General features: G+C 37.1%; 1 protein-coding gene across 1 annotated transcript in view; it reads right to left on the bottom strand.

The window, feature by feature from the left end:
* col4a6 (collagen, type IV, alpha 6) overlaps positions 1 to 25657 on the bottom strand; it is a 582406-nt gene that overhangs the window by 376644 nt on the left and 180105 nt on the right. Inside the window, exons 4-7 of the mRNA XM_039765772.1 lie at positions 21942 to 22076; positions 17480 to 17524; positions 7253 to 7369; positions 466 to 531 (exon numbers count right to left, since the gene is read on the bottom strand). Coding sequence (XP_039621706.1) covers positions 466 to 531; positions 7253 to 7369; positions 17480 to 17524; positions 21942 to 22076 — 363 coding nt within the window. The remainder of the gene's footprint in view (positions 1 to 465; positions 532 to 7252; positions 7370 to 17479; positions 17525 to 21941; positions 22077 to 25657) is intronic.

Here is a 25657-nt window from a genome sequence, read left to right as displayed (position 1 = left end):
TAAAAGTAATGGTGGAAAAGTAGTATTTCAAAAAGTATAAACTTAAATATTCCATGGAAAACACTTGAATTTCAGATTCAAAGGTATTTTTCATTGACTTTTTCTCATTTGCATTTGTGTTTGTTGGTGGAGCAATAGTAATCCTGTATTTACATAAAATTTAAAAGGGTGTGCTTTTTGTGAATCCCACATTTTGTGTACATGCTTCTTGTTTAGCTTTTATTCAAATTAATAGCTGTTCTAAGGTTAACTAGATCAATGGATGCAGAATATTAATCATAAGTAGATTTTGTCCCTAAATACTACAGGAAGGCTATTTGTGGACCAGTGATTAAAAACCTATAGGTTATACTATATATACCCATCTAAATAACACACCCCAACCCCTTCTTTCTCTAAAATATTTTATTATTTGAGAAATACTGGATTTTTCTATAATCCATTACAATACTGATTATCTTTTACCCTTGGTCCTTGGAGTCCTCCTGAATATGATGGATTTCCCTTCTGACCTTTTACACCTTGTGCACCCTACAAAGTAAAAGAAATAAAAGTCAACTCTAAAGTAAAACGTAATAAATTAGTTGTGATATTTTAAAAATTTAATTAAAAATCTACAGGTTGTTACTCAAATGGAAAAGATCTTAAAGGTTTCCCAAAACAGAGCTCAAAAATAATCTATCTATCTCTCTCTCTATCTATATCTATCTGTATCTATCTATATCTGTCTATCTATATCTATCTATCTAGTCACTGTAACAGACAATGCATCCAATAGGAATGTGGCAGCTGGACTTACAGACATGACTCGTGTATGATGTTTTGCACACAGCATGAATCTCACCTCACTGAAAGCACTGCAAATGCCAACAGTGGAGCAACTACTCAGCAGGATAAGCCATATTACAACCTATTTTAATTGTAGCATCATAGCCAGCCCCTAGCTAAAACACAAACAAGACCTACTCAAGCTACAAAAAAAGGTTAATCGCAGACATTATCACAAGGTGTAAGAGCTCTTATGACATGATGAGATCAGAAAAAGGATATCTACAGACTGCGAAAGTCTAACATCAAATGTGCAAAGGAAATGCTCAAGGTACTCAAGCAAATGAAGCATGCCACCTTGGCAATGTCACAGTAGAGCATGCCCACTCTGTTCATCATGGCACCACTTTATGCCAAGCTGGTTGTGAGCACAGAAGAAAGCCTGGATGATATATAGATAGTAACAGACATCAAGGTTAATATAGCCCAAGATGTGGAATACAGATAGGCTAATGTGAGGGAGGCACTGTGCATGGCATCAGCTCTTGATCCTATGTTTAAGGATTTACCCTTTCTCTTTGTAGCAAAGATTAATGAATCCTACCCCAAAATGACTGATGTTGTGGTGGCTGCCATAAAAAAGCAACAGAATGTAAGTAAATAAATTAAAAAATAGGCTTTCTTATTTTTATTACATTAAAGGTTATAACTGCATCCATCATAGAAAATAAATGCAAATGAAAGATACTAATGACCATTTAGTTTTAATAATTGGACTTCTATAATTATAAACAAAAGTAGAAATGTACAATAGGATGAATTTGGGATCAGATTATGTGTTGTTGTAGTTAATGTAAATATACTCTTAAATTATTTTTAATATACTTTATTAATCCCCAAAGGGAACTTGTCTTTTCACGTGACCTTTGGGAGTCAAGAGTGCAGGGTCAGCCCTTGCACTGCACCTCTGGAACAGTTGTCAGGTTAAGGGCCTTACTTAAGGGCCCTGCAGAGTAGGATCCCTTCTGGTAGTAACAAGATTTGAACCGGCAACCTTCCAGATTCCAGAGTAGATCCTTAGGTGTAGATTCGGTAAACAGTCCAGTGGAGGAGAATCACCAGTCAGAGAAGGTTGATTCCCAACCACACTATGAGGATGGGTGTGCTCACACCACCTATCCACTTATGAAAAGACCAAGGAGCTCAATGTGCACTGGCTGACTTGCTTGGTGCTATGTTTGCCTCTGCCAAAGACAATTCTGCACCAAAATCTGCACATGATGTTGCTGCAGCTCAAATTAAGAAGTTAAGAGAAGAAACCCATTTTACCACTCCCAGGAAATCCTCTCAGTTTTTGTAAAAGGATCACAAACATGAGCAACCATAGCTATTCAGAGTAGCAAAGCATTTCCTATGCATTCCTGGCACAAGTGTCTCTGTGGAGAGAGTTATCTCCACCACAAAAGACATTGTTATTGGACAGAGCAGTGTCCTGAAAAATGATGTCATCATCCTCCACAAAAACCTTGACATCATAAAATAGGCACTGACATACATACAAACTGGAATAATAAGTGCAATTCGATTTAAAAGGATCTGAGAATGATCAATATCTGTAAATATTTTTATTTACATTTGTTTAATGTTTTCTGTAAGAAACCTGCAGGCACTTTTATTTTTAACTGATATAGGCAGATGTCACAAAAATAGTGCATGATGTTGGATGTTATAGGGACTATGCATTTTTCTTTATTAACAACAGAATCCCTGAAACCTACAAAAAAATTCGTAATCCCAGGACCCCTTAAATTCCTTCGCACCTCCTCATCAGCATCTTTTGTTTTGCAAATGTGTCGTTCAGCATATGCAGCAGGCATCCTGTTATCCCATCCCCCCACGCTTTACCCGTAGTCACACATGTGTAAATACGAGGCAGCTAAAGGGCTTAGAGAATAGTACTGACTAACCTGACCTGGGGGCGACAGGGTGCACTAACTGTCTTTCTGAGCTCCTGTAGACCTTTCCCGGGAAATCCCACCAGGTTCCGGTGCCTTGACCCTGAACACGTCACTTTCTGTCCCGGCCCCGAGGACAACTTCACTTCCTCAAGACTCACTATAAAACCTCACTCCCCTCCGCAGAAGGGCAGTTCTGTTTTGGACTCTGGTCTGTGCACACCAGTGCTACCACTTGTTTTTTCAATTTTGCAGCCAGGATACACAATATACTGGTGGCTGCCCCAAACTTTGCTATGGCTCTTTTTCAAGTTTGCGACACCGTATGCAAAGTTCTCCCAGCTAAATCTATTTATCTGGGTGTGAGGTGCCTTGAATTGTATAAGGTAAATAATAGATTGTTATTTGGAACACATAAATTTCATGTGTGTTCCGTGTCTACAATGATCTGTGTAAATGTTGCAGCGGCACCAGACTAAAAAAGGTGAAAGATGGCAACATTTGGATGCAGAAAGTGGTTGGGTGAAGCATGTCATTTCATGTGTGTTCTGCGACTACAATGATCTGGGTAAGTACAGGATGACAGGAAATACAAGGCAAGAAATACTTAATACATAACTAAAACAGAAACTTTTTTCATGTTGCAATAATAAATGACAAAATGATGCATGAAGTGTATAATGTGTAAAGACTGTTCAAATATCAAATAAAGACTTTCACAAAAGGTATAACAAAACAAGTGCGCCTTTATTCAAGAACAACCGAAGAAAAAGAAATTATACAATTTATATGTTGCTGTCAATGGTGTAAAAACAAAAACCCAAATATCAATCGATACAAAATAGATTTGGCTGATGTAGAGGTAAGAACGGCTGCTTATAAATCAAGAGGTTGTGGGTTCAATCCAGGGTCTTCCCTGCATTTACTGTTTTGAGTAGTGACCTGCTATTATTATTGCTATTATAAAATAAAAATATACATTTAATTTGAGTTAGTAGTATCTATTGTAAATTTTTGCTACTTAGTGTTTTTTTTTTATTCAGTTTTATTCTCTCCATCACATTCACGTGGTACAAAAAAGTCCAACATCCAAAAGAACTTGCATTGAACTCGCCTCATAAAACTGTTTGTTTTTGAAGTTTTAAAAGTAAATTAAATGATTTAACTTAAAGGGTAAAAATTTTTAAAAATTAAGCAAAAAAAAAAAAAACTGATTAAAGAACTGCTAAAGTTATTTTATAGCTTCTGTCCCCTTGAGCCTCTGTAATATTCTCCCCCTTGACTGCGTGCTATTTGTCTTTCTTTGAGGTTAACTTTACTTTTCTCTGTCTTTTCTCCTAACTTTGCACACTTTCATCTCTTACATAAAAGCTCTCTACTCACATTGTTTATATTTCATTTTATTAATTTATCTTTATTCTGCCGCTCTCTTAACTGCTTTACTTTCCTGCCCGCTAAGAACAGTTCAGCATAACTTTTACATACTTTTTCCTTCTTACTAAAAAAACTGCTTTACTGAATAAACACTGCTATTTATTTTCCTTATTCTCTTCTCTGTTTCTACAGCTGCTTGCACTTGATCAGCGGCATACCGTGCCAACCCGTACTTAAAATTAATGTTTTCTTACTTATAAACACACGTTGCCTCACTTTCTATCAGTATTGTAATCTTTACAGTATGAGTTATATGGCTATATGGTGCTCTATCCAATCATTCTTTATATGCCTTAACTTTTTCTCCGTAAGGAATTACTGTTACTTTTAACTATTCATAGCTTTGACTTTGGTTATTCATTTACAGATTTGCTGGTTTCAGCTACCACCAGTGTCAGGTACTGCTTACTGTCCCACCTAGCTGACGCTTGTTTGAATACAAATAATAAGAACAAGTACAAGAAAGTACATATAAGGTGGCCAAGTATGTCTCAGTTTCCAAGACCCTTCTCTTAGTCTCAAATTGGCTTTGGCTTCAATATATTTGCAGGTGTTAAATTTCTCCACACTAGTCCAGCCACCTCTGTCCATACTAATAATATGAACTTGAATTATTTTAAATTAGAATGAGAATCCAGGCAAGGGAGTACATTATCATGAAAGCTATTTGTGATTAACATCAGACCATTAGCTATTCATCTCTAAATGCAATCAGATATAAAGAGGATCATAAAGGAAAACCTGGAAGAGAAAAATACTTTCTTATACCAATGATATCTTTGTATCACAGACCTATAATCATCTATTAAGTCAAGTCAAGTTGGGGAGCATGCACTGGTACAGCATGTTGCCGGAAATACAACTCGGGATCCCAGTTGGCAACCCCCCAGGCAGACACGCGGTCCAGTCCTACCCTCCAGAAATGACCCTCCATCTGCCGCAGCCAGGTGTTACGTGGGCGACCCCTTGGCCTTGTCCAGCCAATTGGGACCCCAACAATGAGGATCCCATGAGCTGGATCACCCTCTGGGAAACGCGCAACATGGCTGTAGTGCCGTAACTGACACTTCCTCACAATGCAGGTAATGTGCCTCATTCGGGACTCCATGAGCAACCGCTCATTCGACACAAAGTCAAACCAACAGTATCCAAGGATTTTCCGGAGAGACACAGTACCAAAGTAGTCCAGTCTTCATCTTAGGTCACTGGATAGTGCCCATGTCTCACAAACATATAGCAAGACAGGAAGCACCAGGCATCTAAAGACTTGGACCTTTGTCCTTTTGCATAGATATTGGGAGCTCTAAAAGCTTAGTATTACCCAAACTTGAACATATCACCCATTTAATTTGCATATTTCAATAAGTATACTTCTTTTCAGCACTTTTGTGATGTCTTTCAAAAACCCTACACATTGGTTCTTCTGACTTCTCACAAAGAACATCATTATCCTATTTATACACCTTATTTAACAAAGTATCCCTGTACTTCTTCCCAGTATGCTTTAATCCCATTACTATCAATCATGATGCTTTCATTGCTTTTTAAGCAATGTATGCCTTTGGCTGTACATCCAGTCTGCTTTATGACCTTGAACCTATTTCTCTTCCATTCCTTATTCTGCAGCTCACTTACAAATTCCTCTTCTTTTGTTTTCTGTCACAACCTATAGTATCTGTTCTTTGTCTAAATTGTCATCTCTAACTCAACATTCCACTACCATGTTTCCATGTGTCCTGTTTTTCTGTTTGTCCAACTGCACCCCTCTTTTCTGATGTTTTCAACAAGACATTCTCCATTGGATTAGATTAGATTAGAGATTATATAAACTCTATTAATCCAATGAGGAAATTCAGATATATACAGCATTATACATATTAAGCATTGCTTACCACTTTTCATTTACACCTGCTTCATAAATATTAGCTATCAACATTTCTCCTACTTCAATTTTCAGACCTTCAGCCTTAGAACATACTTACTTTTACTTTTCTTCATGCCTCTGTCTAAAAGCTTCCCTTCAATCAAACAATGTTTTACATTAAGGAATCACCTTCACAATTTTCACTGTATCTCAGTGAATTTTTCTTTAACAAATATTTTGTTATGCTTCTTAAACCCCCAGACACATATGTCAACAACTTGATTTGTTCTTAAATATGGTATTTCACATAAACATTTCCAATGGATCAACAAAGTCCAAAATCAGCTAACCCTCACATTCTTAGTAGTCATTTTTATAACCACAACAAGACTTTTGCCTCAACTACTTTGAGTGACTATTATTCTGGAAAGGGTCTACTAACCATTTATTAATTAACTAACATTTTATTAGCCATTGCCATCACTGCTTCTCCACGAAAGCTTGTACCTGTCACTATTACCAATAAACATTTTCACACCTTTGCCTTTCCGTGTAGTCTACTGTAGGCATCTATTGTACTCAAGAGCTTTTATTCTCCTAGCATCTGAACTGCCAAACTATCTCAATGTAAAATTTGTTGATATTTTCCTCTTCCTGCCAAGCTTTACAACTGCCTCTATTATCTTTCCCTAACTACTGGTTCCCCTTTAACACAAGAAATCTGATATCCCTTCAGTCACTCTCAATGGTAATTAGGCAATTTGTCTTTTACTGGTTTTTTTCTTGCTAAATGTATAATTGTTTTTTAGTTGTATTTCCTCTAAACATTACGATTATTGATTGGCTCTTTTTCCACTATAAAAAAAAAATATCACCCTTAGATAAGTAATGGGGTTTTCTTCCTAAATAAAAAATGCATTTTCTTCTAAAGTATTTTATTGTTAATCAGACATATAGTGCTTGCCTTTATAGGTCAAAGGTTCCAAAAAGAAAGCCTTCACATAAAGTATATTAACAGTTTTTTCTTCAAATAACCAAAACAACAGAGTTCAAATGCTTACAAAGAAAATATGAAATGTTAATGCTCAACAAAACAGAGACACAAGAGAGAGATGAATGAAATATTAGTATTAAAGGTATCTAAAATAAAATTTTATAAAATCATTTCTCTTACTTTCTTAAGGTATTTCTTAACAATATGCCAACATTAAAAACCTAGTCATATACTTACTACAGGTCCTTGAATGCCTGGTAGGCCATCCAATCCACTTAGACCAATATCGCCTGTGATTCCATTACATCCGTCTACACCAGGTAGACCCCTAGGTCCAGCCTGACCAGGATGTCCCTGAAATATATTTGCCAAATATTTAAGTAACAGGTACAGAACATATAAGGATTGAAAATCTATTTTTTACTGCAGCAGGAAATTTGCTTTTAAATGTATACTCTTCTTCACAATTCATGAATTAAACATTTTAACAGTACCTGAAGAAAACATTGTATTATTTTGCAATTAAAGTCAAGTGCTTACTTTTTAAAACTTAACCATGATAAAAGGTGAACCAGTAAGACAGTAATGGATGTTTACTTTTCTACAATGGCCTCCGTCCTAATACACTGCTTTATGTGCCTTTGATGTATAACACTAAAATGTTTCTTTCATTCATATTTGTATTTTAACTAGTTTGTTCTGCACTTTGTCTGATATGCCCAGATAAAATAAAATCTGATTTTGCTACCAAGTTCCTTGAAATGAACAGGTAACCCATCAATTATTGATTCCTGTTTCCTGGGTCTTGCTGCTTTGGATTTGCATAATGGGTGTGTATTAGATACATGTCAAAACATTTACCAGAAATAAAATACAAATTGGCTGCTGATAGTTAGAAAGTATGGATTATCAGAAAAGAATTACAAATCCTTGGAAGCTCGTTACTATTCACAACCAGTATATTAAAAAAAAAAAACTTTGGTAGGGCAAATTTTGAGCAGATGCATCAAAGTCCCTAAGGAGAATAGATTGGGATAAGGTCTTACGCGTGGAGACAGTTGAAGATCAGTGGAACACATTTAAATATGTTTTACATATAATGCAGGACAGGTACATATCTACATTTGGAATTGGCAAGAAAATTTTAAAAACTATGGGTTAATAAAGCGTTGGAAAAGAATTTGCAAATAACAGCTGTATAAGGTGATTAAGACTGATAACTCCAATGTGAACCACATAGGGAGTATGAGAACATGAGGGCAACCATTAAGAAGTGTATTAGGAAGGCTAATAAGCGGTTACAGAGGATAAAGAAAAAGATGACCCAAAGAGATTCTTGCAGTATTTTAGTGGTAAAAGAACAGGAGGAGGTGCAGTGCTTTAGGAACAGTAAAGTGGAATCAAAAAAATACAGACAGTGAAACAGCAGATGCTCTAAAGTTGCATCTTCTTGAGGTCTTGAAATGTGAAGAAGCAAGTAACCTCCCTGAGGTAAAAAAGACTATTAAGGAGGTACTGAGTGATTTGGAAATTGTATAGGGAGAAGTACTTCTCAGATTAAATAGGCTAAAATCAAACAAATCACCAGGACCACCCTTGAGTTCTTAATGTGGTTAGCATGTACATATACAAACCCAATTTTTAGGATGTCACTGCATTTTCTTAATTTCTATAGAACCTCCATAGAACATTATTCTTTGACTAATAACCTCCACACCACTCTGCCTTCTCATTTCTTTTGTTGCGGTTTCCCATCTCTGGACATGTTTGTGGTCTCTGTAAAAGAGTTCTAGCATTCAGCTTTTATCAAGTTGTTATACTGATACCCTCTTGCGCCACACTTCCTCTTAAAATAAAATAATAGCAAAATTCACACAAGTGTCAATAAGGCAGGAGTTAATGATGTTTTATAGTTACTTAATTTTAGATTAATTTTAGTTTGTGAAGTTATATTTCATAACAGTAAAGGTTACGTGCCAATAGTTTGTATATTGTGAGACAAATTAAATGCCTTTTTATATATTAAGATTAGACTTTATTATATATTGTGATTAGTCACTTGTTATGATGGATATATTTTCAGTTGAGTGGAGTTGCAACAATGGCCAAGCTAGATACAACTATAGTGGAAAATTTTTATTGAGGGATCTATTTTGAACATAATGGATACAACGAATGGAAACGTGTGCCTTGTGCTTACCACCTGTACAATTCATTATGGACCATTAAAAAACAAAACTGGCCAGCATACAAGCAGAAACCGGATAAAGTGACCATCTGTTTTACCACTAGTGTTATTTTTGCTATCATTATTATTTTGATATTATTTTCACAAATTTCATATGAAGTATTGCAATACTCACTAATTTTAAACAAAACTTTTAAGTCTTTACACCTGTAGTTACAAACTGCTTTTCCTAGCATATCATAGATGAAAGCACTTGAATTTGAACCTGGAGACTAATCTGCAACAAAGGTTTGCAAATGAACAAATTGTCCAATTCCAAGGGGAAACAAGCCATACCAGAGATCAAACAGGGATCAAACTGTGGACCAGGCCTTCAACCCACAACTAACTGCTAGTCAACATATTCAAATTCCACTCCAAGGGATTATGGGTCCCTTCTGTTAACAACTCAACTGTACTGGTGATGCTGAACGATCATCGTGGATCCAGAATCTTCAAGGGAAGCCTGTGTGGCATCTAGACCAGAGCCTCATTCATCAGATCAAGAGTTCCAGTTATTGATATCCTTTGCTTTGGGCCATTGGACCCCAAGACCTACCGTATATACTCGCAGATAAATTCTCCCATGGATAAGCCGGGACATGATTTTGCAGCATAATTTCTGGTATTTTATTATGGCAGTCGTATAAGTCGAATCCGGAAAACTCACGCTATCGGTACAAGGGATCACGATATGCTAACACCCTCCTGAGAGAGTAACCATGGAGCACACTGTCTTTTTTTCCTATGTGGGTGCGGCAATGCGCTGTATCGGCATGTGCTCCTAACTTCTCTCTCTCTCTCACTCTCGCTTGCTCTCTCGCTCTCTATTGTGCCTACGTGACCACACGGTAATACCCAAACTATTCCGAAACAACTTTGTACTGATTTGTGTTTTTTTTGTATGTCACAGCCTCATACATAAGTGTTGTGTATTTGTATGTTCAGTAACAAGTTAAATTTATATTGATGTTGATTGACATTCCAATTGTTGGTAATTTCCTGTAGAATGTTAGTGGGTGGGATTTTAGAAGGAAAAAGGAAGTTCTTAAAAAAGGGTATTTTGGTCTTTTACTGAGAGAACCGAATGAGAAACTAACATGATTTTACAGTTATACTGGTGACAAAAGGAGGAGATGAAGCTCTGAATCGAAAAAAGAAAGAGAAGATGGTGCCGAAGTTTTGGTATTAGCTGTATTTTGTTACTGGTTTTTCACATTGGCCACGTTGGGTCGTATCAACGAATTCAATGCTGAGACCGGGGTGTGGAAAGAATACGCAAAGAGACTTCAGTGCTTCTTTCACGCAAATGACATTGATAATCCAGAAAAGAAGAGGTCAGTTTTACTAAGTGTGTGCAGATCCACAACGTACTTCACCTTGCGCTCGCTGTTGGCCCCTCATCCACCAAGCGCTGTTCCATATAAGGACATAGTTGAGTGTCTTCAGCATCATTATAATCCTACACCATTGAAAATTGAACAACATTTTCATTTTCACAATTATAAACAACTGCCTAATCAAAGTATGTCATGCTTCATTGCTGAACTGAGAAAACTTTCAGTGCATTGTAACTTTGGTGAACAATTCGAACAGATGCTTTACTGCAGCGTCAGCTACTAGCGGAGCTGAACTTAACATTCAAAATAGTCGAGGAGCACACTCTAGTAGCAGAAATGGCGAACCGGAATGCTCAAAAGCTGAGGACTGAGAAGACTCTACTTGCTAACGATGTGGAAGAGGTACATAAAATGATTCAATCGAATACAGCTCAGAATACAAGACCGTCTGTATTACAAGAAAGTGATGGCAGAAAGTGTTTCCGATGCGGTTCGACTCATACAGCTACAGCATGTAAATTTAACATCTGTGTGCCATTACTGTAAAAAAAGAGGACATTTAGCTCGCGTGTGTTTTAAAAAGGCACGCTTTATTCAACTACTTTCAGATCTAGAAACTACAGCATTACATACACAAGAAACCAGTATAGTTACAGTAAATGCCTATTATGAGAATGTGGTACATAGTACACAAATGGTACACACAACCCACAAGACTACAGTTTCACTGAATGGCCAGCAACTAAGGAAGGAAGTTGATTCTGGATCTGTCTGCAGTTTGATTAGCGATGATACTTACAAAAAGCTGTGGCTAAATAACCCACCTCCACTGGTAAGTACAGATGGTATATTGCGGCAGTGGTCTCAGGCCCCACTCCAAGTGCTAGTTAAGATCAAAGTTCAGGTTGAGTATCACCATAAAAAGACCGCCTTATCCTTGTTGTTTGAGGCCAGGGTACTAGCTTGTAGGAAGAGACTGGTTTGAAGCACTTGGAACAGAATTAACAGGGGTGCACATCAGCACCACGTGACAGCTCTCCTGGAAAAAGATGCAGAAGTGTTCCAGAAAATCGGCGCATGTAGAGGTACACCCATTTCAATTGAAGTGGACCCTATAGTTTCACCAAAATTCTTTAAGGCTCGACCTGTACCTTTTGCTCTTACTGTAAGAAGAGGATTGATGAGGCATTAGATGATCTAGTTGAGCAAAGCATTTTTGTACCAGTGCGACACTCAAAATGGGCAACACCCATTGTCCCTGTCACAAAAGGGGATGGAAGTTTAAGAATCTGTGGTGATTACAGATGTACTGTTAATACAGCAGTAAAACCTGATGTTTATCCCTTGCCAACTGTTGCAGAGATGTTCTCCACACTGGTAGGGGGTGTCATGTTTACTTAATTAGACCTTAAACAAACCTACCAGCAGCTAGTTCTTGATGAACCTTTAGCTGAACTGCTGACAATTAATACGCACAGGGGGCTGTACTGTGCTCAACGGCTGCAATTTGGGGTCTCTACAGCTGTTGTCATTTTCCAGCGTTTTATGGATACTCTGCTGGCAGGTATTCCAGGTGTACAGCCATACCTGGATGACATTTTAATCACTGGGAAAACTCCAGAGGAGTACGATGCACGTTTGGAGAAGTTATGTCAAATCTCTGAAGTCTTCAAAAGGGCAAATGTGTTTTTGAGGCTACTGAAGTGGAGTTTCTCAGATTCAGAGTAGATGAAGAGGGCATCCATCTCACCATTGAGAAGGTGGAAGCTATCATGAATGCACCAGCTCCCCGCAACAAGACACAACTTCAGGCATTTCTGGGACTTTTGAATTTTAACAGTTGTTTTCTTCCAAACAAGGCCACCATTCTGGAACCACTACACAGACTTCTTGACAAGTCAACGGCATGGCACTGGGCTGCTGCTCATGACACAGCTTATAAGCAGACAAAAGCACTACTCAAAGCAGATGGACTACTTCTGCACTATGATGTTAAGAAATCTCTTTTATTGGTATGTGATGCCTCTCCTTATGGCCTTGGAGCTGTACTGAGCCATGTAGAGCCTGATGGTATGGAGTCCCCAATTAGTTCTGCTTCATGGACACTGTCGGCCACTGAACGCAATTATGCTCAAATAGATAAGGAGGCTCTTGCTGCTATTTTTGGTGTAAAAAATGTCATCAGTTCTTGCAGGGGCGTCAGTTTATGATTTGCACAGACCACAAGCCGCTCCCTGGTCTCCTACATCATTCTAAACCCATGCCACAGATCTTGTCACCTCGTATGCTTCGCTGGAGTCTCTTGTTGGGTGCATACAACTATCAGTTGTGCTACAGACCAGAAAAAGAGTTGACAACCGCCGATGCCTTGAGCCGCTTGCCTATAACACACCCTGTGACTGATACACCCCCTCCTCTTGAGGTCCTGCTCTTGAAGTCTGTGCCTAACGCACCTATTCATGCTAAGCAAATTGCTGCACTTACTCAGAAGGATCCAGTTCTGTCTTGTGTGCTGCACTGGCTTTTGCATGGCTGGCCCCATGAAGTCCCAGGTGAAGATTTTATACCCTTTGCCAATAGACCTAATGAACTCTCAACTCAGAAGAGTTGTGTTTTATGGGGTAGCCGTGTTGTAGTATCTGTTCTAGCATGGGAGGATGTACTTAAACTACATCATGACTTCCACCCTGGCCTAGTCCACGTGAAGGCTCTAGCTAGAAGTTAGGTATGGTGGCCAGGAATGGATGGACAAATAGAGAAAGCTGTAAATTGTTGTACAACATGTCAACAGTCACAGCATGCACAATCAAGGGCATCATTTCACCCCTGGGAATGGCCAGTTAAGGATTGGTCTCAGATCCACATTGATTTTGCTGGACCATTTCAAGGAAAGGTCTTCTTTATTTTAGTAGATTCCTATTTCAAGTGGCTGGAGGTGTCTCTTCTATGCTCCATGTCTGCAAATGCTGCCATCAACACTTTGTGCCTTATCTTTGCTACACATGGATTGCCAGATATTATTGTCTCGGACAACGGTGCAGCATTTACATCTGCTGAATTCAAAGAGTTCACAGAAAGAATTGGGATCCGGCATGCGACAACAGCCCCCTATCATCCATCCTCAAATGGGCAAGCAGAGCGAATGGTACAGACAACAAAGGATGCTCTACGGAGGATCATAGCTGGTAATTAGCAAATACGCCTTGCAAGATTTTTACTATCTCAGCACACCATGCCCAAATCTTCCACAAGGAAGAGTCCTGCAGAGTTGCTAATGAAAAGACGACTTACCACTGCATTTGATCACCTTCGCCCAGACTTTCAAGCTGAAATGCATATGAAGAAACGGGAACTAAACACAAAAGCATGGGGGTGTGTTTAGGCAATTTCAACCCTTACAGACAGTATATGCACGCAATTTTGTAGGAGAACCATGTTGGATGGCAGCAGTAGTGCAACAGGTAACTGGCCCTGTGTCTTGCCATGTGCAAACAGAAGATGGACACATTTGCCGTCGCCATGTTGATCAGCTTCGAGAGCGGATGATGGATGAAGGGCCAGTGCCCGAAGCAGAGTCAATGCAGCAGCCAGCTACGGCTAAGCAAAAATACCAAACTTCTTCTGAATCTACTATGATAATGATACAGTAGTGACACCAACCCCTGAAACTGGTAAACCTGTGAATGTTAAGACCCCGCAGCCTATGGTGTCACTAAGGCCCCGTAGAGCTATTTAAAATTGGGGGAAAGAAGTATTGTGTATTTGTATGGTCAGTACAAAGTTAAATTTATATCGATGCTGATTGACATTCCTGTTGAATGTTAGTGGGTGGGATTTTAGAGGGAAAAAGGAAGTATTTTAACCCACTGGAATCACAGCTCAACAGCAGCTGATCGAAAAAAGGATTATTGGGATACAGAATCTAGCGCACGCTGCCTCAGCCATGCACACAGTCTATCTGAAATTCCAACATACGGAAAACACCTCGGAGCCTTTCCTGTTGGAACCTGGCAGTTCAAAAGTAGTTTTATTGAGCTCTAAACTCACTTAATCAGTCCATCAAGTGCTCACAGTAGAACTGTTTGTATTTATAAGTACAATTACCTTACTTTAAACTTGAACTACAGTTTTTATTGCATTATTATTATTATTATTATTATTATTATTATTATTGTGATTGTTATTGTTATTATTGTTGTTGTTATTTTATCATTGCACAGGAAAATACGTTTATGAAGAATTCACATACTGAATCTCATTGAACCATACAATAACAATAAGGGAATTCAATTCAATAGAACAGAGAGTGTATTTACAGATAATGACAACTGGCTTCTAAATCGATTTAGATTTCCAAGCACTTTCTGCTTAGAACTCTTGATATCCTTTTTAAGATGAAATGCAATAAAGAATGTATTACATTATACAGATACATTTTTGACTTCAGAGCTGGCACCCCCTTCAGGGATTTTTCCTGCCTCATACTATATGGTTGCTGGGACTGGCAAAACCCTGGATGAATAGAAGGATGGAATAATTAAACATGTACTATAAAGATATTTCAATGTTCCGTAAGAGTTTTGAAGAATCTGCATTCTAAGCTTTGATATGGTTTTACATTTTATTAAAGAACTTATTGTGTGGCGATTGGTTACATGGAGAAAGAAAACGAAGGACAAGAATTGGAGGTTAGTATGTTTGAAAGAGGCAATACTGCTGCAATAAATTATTTAATTGAGGGTCACACATAGCACAGCAAGCATCTTGAGGGAGGCAGGAACAATCTCTGGACGGGGCACCAGTACATTGCCACCACTGCGCCACTGTGCACTCATGTTTAATACATGCTTTAATTCCTATCATCATGACAATGATATCAAGTATATATCTTAGTATTTGAATTGATCAGAGAGCTGTAATATCATGAACGTAATGTTTTCTGTGTTCTGTCAGCATAAGATAAAGCCTGTTTAAGAAGCATGTAATGATTCACACACAGAGTACATAGAAGAACACCTAGAATACAAAGTATTTAATGTGCTATTTTAGTTACGATGGGATTTGAGAAACTAGTAAATTAAACAATTTTAAGATGAAGTTTACAATGTTCTACTTTAATGACAAAATAAACTACAAGACTGAAGTGAACATTTTGACCTTTTTTAACTGTGTCCCTATTTTTTTCTTTTCTCTGTACCCTAATACGCTTCCAAATGACACTCAGACAGTGGGCAACGACTCGCTTTTTTTTCGGTAAATTTGATATTTGACCACTTCTTTTTTATTTCGGGCACTGTGCGACTTTCTGAACTTGAACTTTTGAGTTTTTCCACATTCTGTATCACTCGATCGAATTCCTTTTGTTATTTATACCACTGCTTAAGCCAACAAAGTAAGTTTTTCCTTTCCTCAACTTTGCATTCTCTGAAATTCTCTTTTTCACATGCTTTTTCTATTGTCTTTTAACTGAACACTGAAAAGAAAGATATTTATATCAATTTGCATATTAAATTATGTGAAATACTGGGAGGAGTTGGGATGTGGCATTTTGTGTATGCACGTGTGTTACATTTCACGCTGACCGGGATTTATGTAGGGGAAGAATGTGGAAATTAGCATACGCACAGATTTATGCATCTGGACATTTTTGTGCCTATACACATTTCTGTTTTTGTCTGTAAGCCATGTTTCTGTGTGAATTCTACATACGGCGTTATGCATGAGGCTCCAGGTTCTAAGTATCTTCTCTGGTGATGCTCTACCAATTCTAATGTAGGAATTTTCAGCTCCTGCTTGTTGCTACCTTAAGTTTTCTCTTGGGTGTCTGGCTTCTCCATTAAAGAATTTCCCATTTTTTTAGCTTTGAAAAACTGTGCTTAACAGTATACTTGGGATCATTATATTCTTGTAGGATGAAGCACCATTTGGAGGAACTGTAACCATATTTAACAGATGAGGTGGTATGCTTTGGATCCTTAGCAGTTCCTTTTCTTTTCCATACATTGCTCTTGCCATCATTCTCATACAGGTTAATCTTTGTCACATCTGTCCACAAGACCCTTTTTCAGAATTCTGTAGGCTTTTTAAGTACTTTTTCGCAAACTGTAATCTGTCCATCCTGTTTTTCTGGATACCTAGTGGGTTGCATCTTGTAATATGATATCTCTATTTCTGTTAATGAAGTCTTCTGTATACAGTAGTCTTCAGCACATACAAAACTGCCTCCTAAAGACTGCTTATGATCTGTCAGACAGGGGTTTGGTGCTTTTTCTTTACCATAGTGAGGATTCTTCTGTCATCAGAAGTGGAGGTCTTCCTTGGCCTACCAGTCCCTTTTAGATTACTGAGCTAACCAGTGCATTCTTTCCACCTAATAATACTCCAGACATTTGATTTAGGTATTCCTAAGGTTTTACAGATTTCTCTAATGTTTCTGTTCTTTTTTTGCTGCCTTATAATGGCTTTTGTGACTTTCATTGGCACAGCTCTTGTCCTCCTGATGAACAATGGCATCTACAGGAACAAAAAGGTAGACGCAAACCTAGGTATTGTATGCCTGCACTAATATAGCAGTGAAACACGCTTGAGCAATCATAACCACCTATGACACCAACTGTTCCAAACTTTATGGTGCCCTAAAATGAGAGGACCATGTAGACAAAGTGTCATTTCTACATAGTGTGACAGAAATTTATTCAAACTACCTTAATTTAAAGTCTGAATTGTGCACTTTAATCCCATCTGAATTGTTTGACTTGTAATTTTAAACTGTAGAGAAGAGTAGTAAAACAACAACAAATGTATCTTTCTCCCAAACATCATGGAGAGAACAGTGTTTAGAGATCTGACAAAAACAAAAAATGTAGCATGAAAAACAAATAACTGTTGGCTTCTTACCGGAATCCCATTGACTCCAGGAAATCCAGAGACACCTATTGGCCCCTTGAAAAGAATGCAGGTGTAGAAGCAGAAAAAGGAAAAAACACAATAGTTAATGTTGGATTTTACATTACCATAATTTAAACTGATCTTTTTTGTTATAAAATTGTATACATCTTACAGCAGCATAAAAGAGTAACCAAAGTTTTCATGCTGTTTAAAAATCTATATCTTACATACTAATTTACTTGAGTTCAGCATTGAGTTTACAGGAGATTTCACAGCTCGATCATACATAGCCACCATTTGTGCCAAAAACATTGAAAAACTAGCAGAAACAAAACCTAAATGGGATGCCAGTCCATCATAGTGTTCACTTACACAAACATTCATGCAGGGTTGATTTGTAATTGCCAAATAACCTAACATATACATCTTTGAAATGTCAGAGAAAAACAAGTACTGTACATTATGTTGCTGTTGTGAAGTTACAAAAAAAAAACTGCACAAAAGATGGTATGTAAGACTTTTAAAATGTATCGTGTCATTACAATCGGGACTATGCAATGCTTGAATATAAAAGTAGGCGGCACGGTGGCGCAGTGGTAGCGCTGCTGCCTCGTAGTTAGGAGACCTGGGTTCACTTCCGGGGTCCTCCCTGCGTGGAGGTTGCATGTTCTCCCCGTGTCTGTGTGGGTTTCCTCCGGGTACCCCAGTTTCCTCCCACAGTCCAAAGATATGCAGGTTGGGTGCATTGGCGATTCTAAATTGTGCTTGGTGTGTGTGTGCCCTGTGGTGGGCAGGCGCCCTAGTAAACAGAGACTCTGACGTCACAAACTTTTATCACACTGCGCCCCCCTGACTTTTTGCTGGTACTGCAATTCGCACACACATTGCATTAATTTCTGAGGACCTGCTCAGAGGACACATCAAATGAATGCTGGGAACGCATGGCAGCCATAATGCGGGCACATACGCGTTCTGAGCGTGAAGTATAAACATGCCCTTAGACTTGCAGAATTTTTATAGTATAAAGCATCTTTCACAGCTAGTACAATAAGATTAGTAGTTTGTAATAATATTTTACTTATTACATTTATTTCCACTTACTGAACATCTTAAAAGGCTGTGTCATTAGAGCAAAACCCCTGAAAGTGAGTATAATACATTATATATAGATTATTAAGTACAGCTACAGAGGGTATTTGCATTAAATTGTCTAGAGATGGGCTGGCATACTTTTCAGGGCTGTGTCCTGCCTGCAGCACATTACTGCTAGGATAGGCCTTATCAAAATTGCAATCTTATACTAGAAGAAGACAATCTAAACAAAAGTACAACAGATGTTGAATGGCTGGCAATAGATTTCATTTATGTAAATATGTATGTATTAACGGCTGGAAGAATTCATCTAAATAAATATGTATGCTAGTATTACTAGGTGGTAAAATTGATATTGATTATTTGGGACCAATGAAAGTAATAAATGTATAGTGTGGGCCATGGTGGAGAAGTTTATTAAATTAAAATAGTGAGTGGGTGAAAAAGGATGGATGGGAACCCTTACAAGCTGTTGCTGTAAAACTTGGTGGGAAGTCTGGTTTATTATATACAGTATATATCAATATCTTAAAAATTAAGATCTTTGTTAGAATGAAGACCTGAGACAAACTCCTGAATTCACTATAAGATATACAATGGAATGTTTGTTTTTCCCACACCTAATTTTGAGGTATATTGATTTATTGATTCATCTCTACTGTCTCACAGTTACAAATCAAAGGCTGGACAAAGTCTATTTAAACTTTAAAGTTTATCTCTGTGTCAATCTGGATTCATTCTGAGTCCTTCAAACCAAAGGTACACAGGTTAGGTTACCCATTGTAAATCTACTTTCCTTAACCACACTTGGCGAAAAGATTTAACCAGTCTTCACACTAATATATCTTTCTCTTCCTCTTTTCTATTTTCCTGGGCTTTTCTCTCAGATGAGGTCATGGTAGAATGGATGGCTAGGGGTGCTCTGTTATTTATGTTTTCATTTAAAATATTAAAAGAATTGAATACTTTGTTAAATTAGGTCATCCAGACTAATACATCATGTTTTATTTATTAGGAGATCTGTTTGTTGCACAATATTGCTAATAAAAATCTGATTACAAAAAATAAATAAAATAATTATTATTTAAAAACCAACTAGAAAATCTGTATACAGGAAAGGGGAGTATCAAGACAGGTGGTCAGAGTTGAGCAAAGCTGTGAAAACCAAAAACCCTGTGGCTAAATAGCAACTAAAGTTTCTTTTCCTGGATATCAGAGAAGTGGAGAATCCTATACTAATGTTTTAATTGCAACGAGTCATCAGGGAACTATGAGAGTTCAGGAGTCCGAAAAAGAAAATCTAATGCATATTTTATATTTACAATGCCTCAATATCTCACCTTAATTGGGTAAGTATAAAATATGGTGCAGGTGCCAGAGTGGAAGGACAGACATCCTGGCGGGAATAATGGAAGGATTCATGGCAGGCCAGGAGGTCATAATGAAAGAATTAGGTAAACAGGCTAATCGGGAGCAGATCATTACCCCACAGGTGGCTAAGTCCCAAAGAGCTAAGCCCAATCAGGACACCTGCAGGGTGGCATGGGAGTTGGAATCCGGAAACACAATCCTGTTGGGGTCTTGGGTGAACGTCAGAGGGCACTGCTGGTGTAAGACTGCCCCGTTTTTGTACGACCCGGAAATGCTCTGGATGACCTGGACAGGAGACCGGAAGCACTTCCCGGGTCTAGTTTAAAAGGAAGCCCGCTGTCTCACTTAAACTGAGTCAGAGTCGGGAGACAATGGACAACACTGTTTTGGAAGAGGAAGGAGGAATTGTGAATAGCTGATAATTGTATGTGGAAGACATTCTGTCAAATAAAGATTATTTATTTGAATCTGGATTTGTGTTTAGGTATTGCTGTGTCTGTAGTTTGGGGCACATGCCTCTGCTCCAACACAGAACTGACTTTCCTTGTGTTTTCAGTTCTTATTGAACTAGAACACTTTTTTTTTATCATTTCTAAAGAACAACATAAAACACCCTAACGCCAATACCTTTTGCTTACTTAGCAGGGAGAAACGTGAGTGTCAAGTGGATGCCCTTTTTTATGTACAGAATCTGCATTGTCTGTTTAAATGTGCATCGTATTAGTATATGCTTAGTTTAGTATATGTTAAGCTTAGTTTAGCTTAGTATATGTTACCAAAAGAGTCTGCTATTGTAGCATTACAGTTGCAATCATAGTGAAGCTATCAAGGTATGATTCTATTCTTTAGGTATACAATGTTACCTTGGTATATGTCCGCTTTGGAATAAGTCCAACTTGGTATACATCCTGTTTGGATGTAAAAAATTTTGCTTGGCATATGACCTTTGTTTAAAATATGACTCTTGTGCTAGAACACCGCACACTACCCTTGTTTACCTCTCTTGAGACAAAGCCACAACTGCCCACAAGCGTCAGTACGAGCTATAACTCTCTGTGAATTTTTGTGTGATTATGTTTTTCCGCGTAAATTTGAATTGATTGTTGAAAAGTATGAAGGTGGCATGCGTATCCGGGACTTGGCTGGTATCTATGATTGTGAAAAACAAAGACATTATTAAAAAGTAAAGTGAGGTTAAATTTTCATTTATTTCATCTAATTGCTTTTGTATTTATGTATTTTAGTATTAAGCAGTGTTTAAATTATTTTATACAACCTCATCAATGTATAATATGCCAATAACAATAGAATTTTTTTCATGGGAACGGATTACTCATTTTCCCTTTATTTCTTATGGGAAAAATTTGTTTGGTATATGTCCTGTTTGGTATAAGTCCAAGGATCTGGAACGGATTAAGGACATATACTGGGGTACCACTGTAAATACTGCCAATATCAAAGTCTAGGGACAAGTGTCACAGTGGTCAGAGTTGGAGGTTCAATTTGGTCCAGCTTTTTTCAGTATGGAATTTGCACATTTTCTCTGTGAGTATACTGGGTTTCTCTCACATCCCAAAAAACATGCCGATTAGGTTAATCAGGCCTGTAACAAAAAGACGCTATTTTGGTTGTATAGCCTTAATTAGCTGTACTTTTTGTGTAAATATTTCTTATTTTTCACACGTGTGTTATAAAATGTATGATACAAACAATTTTAATAACTTTTATTGTTCAGGATTATGCAACACAACCAAACTAAAGAAAAAGTATGATTGCTGATCTTACTAAAATTACATAGTGCTTAATTCTCAGAAAGGGCTGAGAGAGTTCCTCTGTAGACAGCTTTGTTATGAACACTTTTCACTTCTTAATTTGCTTTAGAAAAATCCAGTATATTTTTATATTAAAACACATAAAATGTAATTGATATGCAACACATGTAACCAACTACAATTGTTATCAAAAACCTTGCATTATTAGTATAAACAACTTTACTAAGACTACTTACCTTATCTCCTTTATTTCCTGTCTGTCCCTGTAGGCCATGGCTGCCTTTCTCACCTATTAGGCCTGTTAACCCAATAGAACCAGGAAATCCTTGGGCACCTTGAAGTCCCGGTGGCCCTCGAGGACCTGGTTGACCCTAAAATTACAAAGTTCATCTTATTAAATCATTAACTGCTTGTTAAAAGTGATGTTTGTGTTTTGTTAAGATTACACATTATTAAAGAACTGGAACTCCTGCAGCTCCCAATACACAAACTTCATTCTGCAATGAAAGTATTACAGCATGTGTGTAAAATTAAATATTTAAAAGGTATGCAAAAATAATGGCAATTGCACTTTCACAGTCCAGACAATTATATATAATAATGTTACATTAAAAAACTTAAATTTTACTTTAGCAGGTTTGACACCAAGTGAAAAATAAATTATTCAAATCCAACAAAGTAATCTCTGTAGCCTCTGATCAGTAAACTATAAATCAAAGGTTGAATGAGATTATCTAACAATACAGATCTTTTCTACAATGGAAGCTGTTTTAGATAAGAGTCAACACTGGTCAACAGCAGTACATATTACTGTATAAACATACAGTATATAAGTCTTGTCTTTTATATTAGATAAAAATCAAAAACTTAGACTTAGATCATTTATAATTTTAAATAAGAATACTGTATAACTTTGTGATTGAAACTAAAACGATATGGGCTAGCAGATCCCACAGCTGGCTAAATCACTACAAATGGACCTAATTCAGAGTTTAACATAAACACTTGCAGTATATGTAGTTTCATGTTAAGAGGAAATATTAATTACAAATATATAACAGAGGTTTTAAAGATAGAAAGAAGACTGAAGAAGCTTATTTTGTCCATTTTGTCTAAACTAAGCTGAATTTGAGAGAAGACATTATACCACTCTATGAGATAATGGAAACAAAAAGATTTCTTAATGACAAATGTTATTGATACAAAATATGGTTGTGTGAGTTTTGCACAAATATAAAATAAACCGTTTCTTCACAGATAATCTTCTTTATTAATATGTCTAAAGACTGTACCTTGGGGACCTTCAATTCTCAGTTATTTTGAATACATTAAATAAATATGAATTGACAAAGGCCTAGGCTCATAAAAAAATTCTTACAGAATGTTTATGTAAAGCATGTTTTAACCTACAATTCTAAAACACCCACCACAGCCACTAAGCAATAGGACCAACTGATGCAATGTGATTTCTACAAGTGATTCTTTTCTATAGTGAAGACTAAAGATGCACCAGTTCTAATCATTAGTACTAGTATTGGTCTGATACCATCACTAGGTAGTCTGACTTCCGATCAACTCTGTCTTTTGGCTTTTTGTGAGTATCAACAGTAGACAAATTTGGCCAGTGGAAAAATTAAACAACAATTAGACTTTAAACACAAAAATTTGTCTGGAAGTAAATTAGTAACTGAAATTGTGAAAAGTATGTCATATTTAAGAAACACAAGATGATTGTTTTTGCTGGGAAAACAAGGGCAGTGGCTGTGAAAAAAAAAGCTCTATTAGCCCAGTATGTCCAAATATTTAAATAGGTAAACCACAAGCTATTGTATTTAAATCAAAGTTATTACAAACCACTGTTTCAGGAAGTGATTATTACATATGTACACTATCAGTACAATTGAAAATAATATATAATATAGATTAATTTTCCTAATCAAAAAATGTGACTATGCCAACTCCATAAGTGAAATGATTGACAAATCTTTCAATTTAAGAGAGATCTCATACCATTTTGCATATAATACATAACTGCACTTATTTACTACTGACAAACTGAATTGAATTTTAAAGGCACCCATCTTGATGCTTCAAACGCTATATAAAATTGACTTGCATCAAAGTTAATCCTTTTACATTAGAACTATACAGTAGATACACTGTAGTCTCCAAATAAACCTTAAATCCAAACTAAGCCACACTGCTGCTTGGAAAGTTTTCCGTTTTTTCAAATAAAAACAAAGCAAACAGCTCTTCAAAATGTTGCTTATGTGATGGAGAAATTACATGGGGAGGTACAACACCAGCAATCTAAACATCAGAAAACTAAACATGAAGTCACTACAAGGGTTAATTCAGTTTGTATTTCTGAGTAATTTGCTTTGCCTTAAGTTCTGCAACATCATGGAAACGCCTTAAAATCAATGCAGAAGGAGAAACTGAGCTAGTTTTGAATGGATTACAATGGTGCAATGGCTTTTTAAGTGCCTCTGATGGCTAAGGAAACATCTACCAACTCTGCTGGACTGATTGGTGTGACCAAAATGTGACCTTAAGCAGTGAGTCAGCATTGCTAGCCACCACAATTGGCATCACCATAACTTCTTCAGATAAAATTAACAGCATTAAATATCAGAACAGTGAGATTCACTATTCTTGGCCCTCACACATTTGATAGAACGAACACATCTCTCTCCAACCAAAACCTTCAGTGCTCCCAACCGGAAGTATGTTTCCTGATTTTCTGCTGCTGCAAAAAGCACATTAATGTGGATTCTTCACTCTTTTCTGTTTACATAAACTGCAAAACACTCTGGGTAGTACCATTAAAGGGGTATGCTCAGTATTACATACAGGTCACATACAACCCCATACAAAAAGATACTACCTTTAAGATACAGATACACTGACACATTTCAAGTTTCTTTCTGCGTACATGTTTTGTGTTTAAATGTAATAGCAAGTTTTCTGCTCATTTTTGCCCCATTACTATGATCAACATTACAGTATATACAGTGAGTGGTTGGTGCAGCTACATTGGCTGTTACAATTCTGTGATAAAAGCATTATAGGGCACCAGGAAGAAAAAAAAGTTTGTCTAAACTGGCCTCCCTGGAAATTTCCAGGAAAATATTTGGCAAACAGGGTTACCGACAGACACAGCATATTGGCTGCAAAAAACAATGAGACAAATTTTGGCAATCAATACTTGTCAATAGTAATAAATAATGGTATGAAGGAGATACATAACAAAATAATGACGCAACCCTTGGCATATTCATATATTATTTGTAAAGCATATACAAATCCTTGTTGTCTCAGTTTATATATGACTCTACATTATGATGCAACCTGCTCTCAATTTGTGTGTATGCATCACTATTGATGGTTGAAATATCATGACGAAAAATAACTTTTTTGATTAGGATAAGTATAACAGCTGCAGGCAGCAGAATAGAATGTCAGAATATGTACTCTTTAAGTCACTGCACATGCAGACATTAATGTTTTTGTGAAGGGTTATTTTCTCAAGTGTCAACTCGTTAAAACTGCTGTTATCACATGTCAGTCAGCAATGTGCAAGTTACAAGCACTACATGCTTTACAGACACACCAGAAACAAAAAAAGTAAAAATACTCATAATACATAAAATGCACATACAGTACAAAAATTAATGTGTGTGCCTTTTGTTGGTATTGAGTGATTTTGAGAAGACATGCATGTTAGAATTGCAGTCTACTATGTACACATGAACTTGAACTAAAAGTAGAGACCTAGCAGTGATCTGCACTACTGGGCAAGCAGTACAGTCTGATTCCCTTATCTGACTATAATGAAAGAGTCTGTCAGCACCAGTATAGTCAGTAAAAGGCTTTTTAGTGCTGTTTCAAGAGTTACAGATAAGGAAAGGAACAGACTGATGTGTGATTAAGCAAAAAATTATGTTTTTAA

Source organism: Polypterus senegalus, chromosome 10 (assembly GCF_016835505.1).
Source record: "Polypterus senegalus isolate Bchr_013 chromosome 10, ASM1683550v1, whole genome shotgun sequence".
Taxonomy (NCBI): domain Eukaryota; kingdom Metazoa; phylum Chordata; class Cladistia; order Polypteriformes; family Polypteridae; genus Polypterus; species Polypterus senegalus.
Note: the sequence above shows the minus strand (reverse complement) of the source record. Positions and strands in the feature narration are given on the sequence as shown.